At 37.2% G+C, this 9874-nt stretch overlaps 1 protein-coding gene across 1 annotated transcript; it reads left to right on the top strand.

Annotated features, from left to right (window-relative positions):
- The first annotated feature begins 2479 nt into the window (after nucleotides 1-2479).
- LOC130453787 (olfactory receptor 145-like) lies at nucleotides 2480-4262 on the top strand. The gene has a single exon (XM_056794540.1). It carries the CDS (start codon nucleotides 2480-2482, stop codon nucleotides 3407-3409), a length of 930 nt encoding a protein of 309 aa, XP_056650518.1. The 3' UTR covers nucleotides 3410-4262.
- Nucleotides 4263-9874: the final 5612 nt, after the last annotated feature.

The raw sequence follows: 9874 nt of genomic DNA, 5'->3' as shown, positions 1-9874 counted from the left end.
TCCTTTTCTATGCCTTTTTATTGACTGTTTTCTTTGTTTGAAATGAACACCCAAAGCTCCTATTTCCTTCAAAATTCATCTCAAATGCCACTTTCCATATGTAACATTTTCTAATTTCCCTTCCCCAACTGCCAGTGTCTTCCACCCCCAAATTACCTTGTATTTATTATAATTACTCATGAATAAATGTAGATGCTGGGTTTTTTGGATAAAATATAAACTCCTTGAGCAGAAGTATTGTTTTATTTTTGTCCTTGTATCTGCATTGCTTAGTATAGTGCCTGGCACAAAGTGTGGGAGTAGTAAGTGCCTTTTGATTGATTACATGAAGAAAACTGGCAAGAAACAAGTGAGGTTCCTATCTTCTGTGAATTGGGAAATGTGAAATCCCAACTGGGAAGTTACAGTTTGCATAGACTGAGTCCTCAAGCATGCAACGTGCACTTAATGATTCTGAGTGAAAACAAACTCCATTTCTTCTCCCAGATGTGCCTGACCTCTCAAATTGATCCTGGGGGAAGCCAATCCCCAGATTTAAACATCCTGTTTCCTATCATCAGATGATTCCAGTGACATTTTGTAGGTGGTGTTTCCTCCCCAAGCCAGAGGATCCTCAAGATAAAGTTCCAGCCATAAGCCAGGATCTCTCACTCAAAATAACTCTGAGATTAATTTAGTAACTGTGGTGTGGACTCTGACTCCCCTCAGAGAGAAAGAAGAAAAAGTCTTTCAACATTGAGTTCTAGGACTATGAGAGTAAAGAAATAATAAGCCCCCAACCTGAGGGTTCAAGGTTGAAGAAAGGTGAGTGAATGAACTATTTCTTCTGATTTTTCTTTTTGAATCAACCATGAGGTGCCAGTGTTCATGGAAATGTTATTTACTTGTGGAACTGAATTAAGCGGAATTTATGAGGGTGAACTGGACAATGACTCTCCCAAAACAGTAGACACACTTTATTTTTTGCTCCTGGAAATTTGTCTTTGTGAACCCTAGTAATGACTATATTCCAGAGCCATTTTTTCTTTACCTCTGAACTCACCCTCTAATAAGAATCCAGTAAAGCAAGAGGACTTAATATTGTGTAAAAGACTTCTGAGGGTCTTGTGAAGCTTATAAACCCCTTCTCAGATTGTCTTTAAATATATAAAATAAGATACAGAAGATAATAAAGGAAGTCAATTATATTGATATTATACAGATAGATTAAAAAAAAAACAAGTTTATGATTCCCATGTTAAGAAGCCCTTCAGTAAAGGTTATTTGGGGATGAGGGAGATGGGGAGCAGTAAGGTAGCAGAGTATACAGAGAGCCAGGCCTGGAGTCGAGAGGACCTGGATTCAAATGTGACCTCAGAGCTTTGCTTACTATGTGGCCTTGGGCAAGTCACTTAACCCCTATTACCTAGTCCTACTGTTCATGTGCCATAGAATTGATACCAAGACAAAAGGTAAGGATTAAAAAAAAAAGGATTGCTATGGGCTATTGATTAGAATGTCTAAATCCATCTTCTGCTCATGTTACAAAAGGCACTGTTTGTCCCCATTGTGCTTCAGCAGCCCCATATTTGACTATAGAGGCAGAGGCAAGAGGAACTCATTGAGATGTTTTACCTAGTAGAGAGTATAACTCAGGATGTTTTAAGTCCCTGAACATTCTGGTACCAAAAAGAGAAGACAGAAAAGAAAAGTATTTATTAAGCACCTTCCATGTGCCAGGCACTATGCTAAGTGCTTTACAAATATTATCTTATTTGATCATTGTGATAATCTCTAAAGTAGATGCTATTACTATCTCCATTTTATAGCTGGGAAAACTGAGGCAGTTGAGGAGACCTTGGATGGTCCCACAGATCCTGGAACAGGGTCCAGTGCCGGGGTGCCATTAGAAGACTGGACTTAGCCTCCCAGCTGTAATTTTTACCTTGTGATTATAAGTCAGAAGTATTTATGAAGTCCTTATTATGTTCCACTTCTATCCCAGTCCTTAGGATGCAAAGAAAAGCAAAGAGAGTCCCTGACCTTAAGAAAAAAGTGTTCTGGACATGAGTAGGGAGAATTTCCCATTCAAAAAGGGAAGACACAAACATAAATAGGTACATGGGAGGTACAGAGTAGTTGGAAGATATCCTTAGAGGAGAAGACTGATGGTGGGGATGAGGGAATAGAGAAGTTATTATTTGAATTGAATCTTGAAGGAAGCCAGGGATTCTAAGAAGGAATGAAGGAGAGCATTTTGGGCATAGGGGATATTTTGTGCAAAGATCTAATTGTGTCAGTTGGAGAATTTCATGGGCGAGACACATCAAATAGGCTAGTATATCAGGAATCATGAAGGGAAATAATGTGGAGTAATAATGGAAAGATAGGAATGAGCCAGGTGGTGAAGAGCTTTAAATGCCAAATAGAGTACATAATTCTGGACCCTAGTTAAATGTTGCTTTTTTCTCTTGTTCCCACAGATCACCCAGAGAAGAGAATGGGCATGGGAAATCACTCCATAGTATCTGAATTTATTCTTGTAGGCTTAACAGATCAACCAGAACTGCAGCTCCCTCTTTTCTTTCTGTTTTTAGGAATGTATATTATTACTGTTATGGGAAACTTGGGCTTGATCATTTTGATTGGATTGAATTCTCACCTTCACACTCCCATGTACTTTTTTCTCTTTAATCTGTCTCTCATAGATCTTTGCTACTCTACTGTTATTACTCCCAAAATGCTGGTGAACTTTGTCTCAGAGAAGAACATTATCTACTACTCCGGGTGCATGACTCAGCTCTATTTCTTTCTTTTTTTGGTTGTGTCTGAGTCCTTTATTCTTTCAGCTATGGCTTATGATCGTTATGTTGCTATCTGTAACCCCCTGCTTTATAATGTGACTATGTCTTACCAAGTTTGTTCTTTGCTATTGCTGGGGGTGTATGTGATGGGGTTTTCTGGAGCTATGGCTCATACAGGTTTCATGATGAGATTGGTCTTCTGTGACATCAACATTGTCAATCACTACATGTGTGATATACTTCCCCTCCTAGAGCTCTCATGTTCCAGCACCCATGTTAACGAGTTAGTGGTTTTCATTGTTGTGGGCATTGACATTGGAGTCCCCACTATCACCATATTTATCTCTTATGCTTTAATCCTCTCTAGCATCCTCCATATCAACTCCACTGAGGGTAGGTCCAAAGCCTTCAGCACCTGCAGCTCCCACATAATTGCTGTTTCTCTTTTCTTTGGGTCAGGGGCATTTATGTATCTCAAACCTTCCTCTCTTCTATCCATGAGCCAAGGGAAAGTGTCTTCTTTATTCTACACCATTGTGGTGCCTATGCTAAACCCTATGATCTATAGCCTAAGGAATAAAGATGTCAAATTGGCTCTGAGGAAAACTCTGAACAGAGTTTTCTGAATAGGATCTGGACAATAAGAAGACACAAAACTCTGCATGTTTTATTGGAGTATTTTCATGGTTTGATCCTGATTTGAAGGCTTTTATGTATATGGGGATGGACTCTTTAATTGTACTTCTCATGAAGGAGAATCTCTGCCTTCCATATGAATTCTTGTCTTCACACACAGGAGCAAACAAATCTCTTTGATGTTCTGAGGGCCTTCAATTCTCTAATGTTCACTACAATTACACATAACTTTTGAGAAATAACTTTTGCATTGGAAAACTCTTCTACTTTTAAGGATGTAGATGAGGATAACAAGTTTATAGGTCTGACATTTAGGATTTTAGAGCTAAAAGAAATCTTAGTGGTTACCTGGATTTCATTATTCATGATACGCAAATTCCTTCTAATTGTCCGATGTCATACAACTAGTTGGAACAGATTCTCTTTGGTCAAATGATATGACAAGTTATTGAAGGGTTTTAGATTGGGATGGGAATTATGTATTCATTGCCCTAATGGTGAGAAGAACCAATATTCTAGGTTACTCTAGAGGTTTTGGGGGAAGATTCTGTGTTAAAGATCAGAAGGAAGCATTGTGTGGTACAAGGTGAAGAGGGTCAAGAGAGGGGATTTTTCCAAAGAGTAGCATGGTGGAATAGATAGAAAGATGACCCTGAAATTAAGAAGCCCTGGGATCAGTTCCCTTTCTGGCATATACTGGTCATGTGACCTGGACATGTCATATAACCACTCTGTAGAATTTTCTTAAAGATTCATTAAGGCTCTAAATCGATATTCTATGACCCATCCTGGTTGTGCTCTGGGCAAGTCATGTAATCTCTGTCAGTTCTTTAGAGTAATAAGCTTCAGAGCAATTGTTGAGGAAGAAGATCCACTTCTGGTTCTGTATGCCAATGAAATTATAGATAGCTCCAGTTTAAAAAAAGGTGGAATGTGCTATGGTATACAGATATCTGAAGCTATACCAGTCCTTTCTCTTTATAATGTTCTATATTTTACATTCTGCTATCTATGGCATTTGTTTTGGTACATCATATAATCATAGATTTCAAGCTGGAAAGTCCTTCGGAAGTTACCTTGTCTGACTGCCTCAATTTTGAAATGAAGAATTTAGAGACTCTGGGAGATGAAAGGATCCCCCAGAAACTTGATAACTTTCAGAGGAAGTATTTAAATCCAGACTTTTTGACACCTGAACCACTGTCTTAAATATGAACCTTTTTCTTTTTTCCTCCTTCCCTTTTTAAGTTTAAAGCCTTCTCAGATTCCTGAGACTGTTAGAAAATATGTCATATAATCTGAGCATCTAAAGATTGCTGGGAGTGTAGATATTGAGTCTAACCCCCACATAGAGCATGCATGCCTTCTAAAACACCTTGACAAATAGTCCCTAATATGTGTGCTTAGTTTGACTCTGTGACAATGACTGACTAAAAGTTTTTTTTTTCCTCCTGTAGGAGCTCATTATACAAGGCAGATTTAGAAATATGAAAATTCAATAGATTAACCTGAAGGTCAAGTATTTCTTAAAAAATTAAATTTCAAGTAAACAAGAACTGTCCAAGGCCACAATTTCCATGTCTTGAGCTAAGGTGATAAGGTCATAACCCTATTTTCAGATATCATTTTTTTCCTCCATAAATTCCTCATTATTTCTTAAAGTCCTTGCCTTTAATAGGCAGCAGCAGTGGTAAACTCAAGATGTATGTCTGGAAGGTCTTCATTTTCTTCAATGAGATTTAATAATCTCCAGCAATATTTTATAAGTTCCTTCTGGAAGTATTATTTGTCTCTGTAGGAGACACCATAACTGTGTAGTGGTTGTCAGGTTTGGCAAAAGTTGGGTTATTCTTCTTCATAGTCTGGATTCATTGTATGGAAAGAGAGCAGATTTCTTTACTGCTCATGTTGATTCAATAATTCTGTCAGCAAGAGTTGCTAAGCACCATTTCTCATTTTAATTTTTTCTGACTATGGCATCTTTCCTGATGGCAACAGTAGCAACATATTTACTACTTGGAGTTCAAGAAGATTGTCTGGAAAAGGTTTATCTCTTCTGTATAAGAAGAGCCTTTTATATATTAATTAGATCTAAATGTTCAGGGGTTCTTGTCTTCTTTCTCCTCTGTGTCACTTTCAACCTTGAACCCCATGATTCTCCTTGTGTAATATAAGTAAGTAGCTGAGAGTCAACTGGACCTTGGGTCAATTTTGAAGAGAATGGTTCAGTGTTCTATTTTAGTGCTAAGGGACTTGTACCTTGCAACAGTCCCGTCAATGGATCCCATACATTTGTGCTTTGGAATGATGAAGCAATCTTTTTATTTGTCTTTTGGTCCCTTTGGTAGGGAATGGATGGGAAGGAAAGAGAGACAGGGGTGTGCCAAAGAGCACTTAATCCTAGATAGGTAGAAATGCACATTCTGGCTTATAGTGAGGGGAAAGGGTAGGAAGACAACATTCCCCTTTCCCTGAAAATAATGGTGATGGTGACTCCCTAATTGTGGCAAGAAGCACATGAACCTGTTTAGATGAACCTGAAACTGCACCTTAAGTATTTGGCTTCCTTTATGATTTGTTTCTTTTCTTGAGTACAAGTGACCACAATGAAATTATTAAATAAATGTCTATAACCTTGGTGACATCTGCATGTGTTTAGAAGGGGATATTCTGGGTCTGTCCACTGGTTATCCACCAGAAAGTGACTTCTGGAACAACTTCAGAGTACGTGACTCCTATCAGAATGATGATCCCTAAAATTCTAGAAACTCTGAATCTGGAATGAGTTTCTCAGACAATTAAGAGCTGAGGGGGAGGTGAAATGCAGGTTATAAATGCCCATTCTCCTAGTAATTGGAATGATAAGATATTGCATCATACTTTAGGTATCTGTTAATGTGTTCTCAAGAGTCTTTTGTGTTATAAACATCTTTTGTAATAGAGAAAATAAATATCTGATTTTTTTATATTGAAGATCATATCCCATAAGGAGATATGATACATCTAAGATTGAACAGATGAGTGCTTAATGAATAAAAGGGTAAGAGAGGAGACTGACCTCTCACATTGTTCCCAGACTCCTCCATGACATGAACCCAGTATGTGTGAGTCCAGGGTTCCTTACTGGAAGAGAAGTTCCACATCATTAATTAATACATTTTGTATTATAATTATTCTCTACTTCTTTGTTTTTCTTCTCTTTTCCCTTGGAAGCAATCCATTTTTCAAGGAATGATTGGAAGAATAACCACAGTGAACAATGTATGAATCTTTTGGAACACTAGGAGGGCATTTAGAATTTTACATTTTACCAAGAGCTTTCATTCCTCTTTTCCTCATATATTGTATTTGTTACTAACTATGATTATATGATTTAGAGAATATTTAAGAACTAAATGAATGAAAGTCATAGCTAGTACTGTAGATATTCAGAAAAAGGCTAATCTTTTAGGAGGGAAAGTTTCATGAAGGATGTGGGGCTTGAAATTCTCCTTAAAAGAGAAATTGAATATGGGATGGAATAGATTCTGTAAGCAGGGTAGACAAGTAGCAGGAAATCTCAAAAGAGGGACTTTGGAACAACTTGTTTTTTGCTTTTCTATGCTCCATGGTCAGATTAAAGCATAAAATAGACTAGGGTTTTGGAGGAAGTAACAGGAAGAAGAACATAGGGAGATTGTATATGCAAGGTCATATAGCTTTCTTGCCCAGCTGGCCTGAGAGGAGAGTACCTGAATGTGAATGTCCCTAGACTAAGAGATAGCTGCAACAGGAGCAAATGCAGTGTCAAGAGTTCCTGAAGAATCCCATGGTAAAAATAGATATACATTTGAACATATAACCCCAAAAGTTAAAAAAAAAATTCCTTTATTCCTTTGTAGAGGAAGAAGACCTCAATCTTCTAGGCAGAATAATTTTGGAACTTACACTTTGCTTAGCAGAGAAGAAAAATTTCTTGGTTATTGCCAGTCTTGATGGTAAATCTAAGTGTAAAGAGAGTACTTCACACAGAGAGATAAGTACTGCTTTGATACCTGTAGGAGAAATGTGAAGACTGCCCAGGTGGCCACTGTACCTGAAAGATAGGAATTCATAAGCCGTCAGGGGACTAAAATGACACCAGAGAGGAAAAAAAAAACTGAATCTTGGCACTCTACTGTCATAGTTATTCAAATAGTGCAAGTCTGATAGGAAAGGATGTGCCTATCTTGGAGCCATAATGTGAGCTTGCTTTCTAGGAAGGAGTCCAAATCACTGTAGGATATTAAGAATATTGGAGGAACTTTGAGAGAGAAGGAGTTAACTGGAATGCTAGGATGTTGTCCTAAAGGCATCACCTCTAGGTTCAATTTACTTCCAAGATGATCTCAGGGTTTACTATACATGTTTTTGTATCTGATTATGGGCTCTAGTGATTCCTTCAAGACTTCTGTATTTTCTGAAATAAAGGTTACCCTTGAATCTATATTCTTTATCTTGACTGTTGCTTGGGAGTTGGGGATCCCATCAACCATATTTGTGGAAACCTAGATATGAACATTTTGAATATTTGTTATAGTAAATCCTACAATGGGGGCATTGGGCAATATAATGTTTCTTGGTTAGCCCCCAAGATCATACTGGTCTGTTTTAACATAGAGCCATATTGGTGAACCTATAACACACATGCAGGAAAGGTCTGCTCCCTTCTCCCTTTCTACACATACCTGAGGACATTTCTCACATCACTTGTTTTTCTGCCCAGCAGCTTAATGGGAGTGTTTCCTCCCTCCCTTTTCTGGGGTAAAGTGGGTGCCTCACATTTGGTATGAGGGTTGGAGTTGGGGCACTCAGTCACTAAAAGGTTCACCATCCCTGGCTTAGAGTTCAGTTAGTCTCTGGGCCACAGGATCTGAAATAACCAGATTCCCCTGAAAAGCAGATTATTTTCATGTTTATGTATTTTTTGTGGTTAACTTCCCAGCACATGTTTTTCATGAGCAGAATGCAACTTTTTTGAGGGCAAGGACTGTTTTTGTTTTTATTTTTGTAACCTTAATATATGAAACCTGGCATAGAGTAGAGACTTAAATACTTATTGTATAACTGAATGAATAGTTTTCATTAATTAAATCATCCAGCACTTAAATGTCTAGAGTAGGTCTAGTATAGAGTAAGATAGGTTTCTGTAATCAACTGAATGTGGATATTATTCTTGCTTTCACTCAAGTCTGATGAGAGTAAGGTTCAAACATTGCTTCCTACTTCTCTTCTATTTTATTGGATGCCTTGAGTTTTATCTTTTCTGTTTAAATTTTATGCATATCTTGAGTGTTGAATTTGATGATTGAATTTTCTTTTCAAGTCTCATCTTTTCTTCAGGAATTCCTGGAAGTCCTCTATTTCATTAAATATTCATTGTACACTCCCCTCAAGAAGATTAAGCTCAGTTTTGCTGGGTGAGTCATTCTTAGCTGTAATCTTCCTATTTTTGCCTTTTTAATTATCATGTTCCAAGCCCTCAGACCCTTTAATGTAGAAGGTGCTAGGTCTTTGTAATCCTGACTGTGTTTCCATGATACTTGAATTATTTCTTTCTGGATACGTGCAGTATTTTGTCCTTGGCCTGGGAGCTCCAGAATTTGGCTATGATAGTCCTTTAGAGTTTTTATTTTGGGATACCTTTTAGGAAGCAGTCAGTGGAATCTTTCAATTACTATTTTCACCTCTTGTTTGAGGAGGTTTTCCCAAATACTTTCTTGTAACATGGTTTCCAGGTTCTTTTTTCAGATCATGACTTTTAGGTTGCCCAATTATTCTTAGATTTTTACTTCTGGATCTATTTTCCAGGTCAGTTATTTTTCCAATGAGATATTTTAGATTTCTATTTTTTTTATTATAATTTTTGTTTGTTTCTTAATGTTTTATGTAGTCATTAGCTTTCATTTGACAAATTATAATTTGTAGAAATTTATTTTCTTCCTTGAGTTTTTGTGCTTCTTTTCCTTGTTGGCCAATTCTACTCTTTAAAGAATTGCTTTCTTCAGGGGATTTTTGTACCTCCTTTTCCTTTTGGCCCATTGTAGTTTTCAGGGAGTTATGTTGACTCCCTAATTTATTTTCTCAATTTGTCTTCTGCTTCTCTTATTATTTTATTTTTTAATTTCTTTTCATATTCTTTCAGGATTTCTTTTGGGGCTTGATATGCTTTCATACTTTCCTTGGAGGCTTCACTTGTTTCTGTTTTATGATTGTTGTCCTTTTGTAAGTTTGTGTTTTGATTTTTCTTGTCAGTATACAGTAGATTTCTAAGGTCAGATTTTTTTCTTTCCATATTTTTTCAGTCTATTGTGTGTTCGTTGTCTATATGTTAAAATTTGACTGTTTCTGGAGTCAAAGGGATGATGTCATAAGCTTTTTTTTTCTGGAGCCTGAATGTATGTTGACTATGCCAGCCTGACTCATCCATTGTGGGA

Source organism: Monodelphis domestica, chromosome 4 (assembly GCF_027887165.1).
Source record: "Monodelphis domestica isolate mMonDom1 chromosome 4, mMonDom1.pri, whole genome shotgun sequence".
Taxonomy (NCBI): domain Eukaryota; kingdom Metazoa; phylum Chordata; class Mammalia; order Didelphimorphia; family Didelphidae; genus Monodelphis; species Monodelphis domestica.
This window is presented reverse-complemented; position numbering and strand designations above follow the sequence as displayed.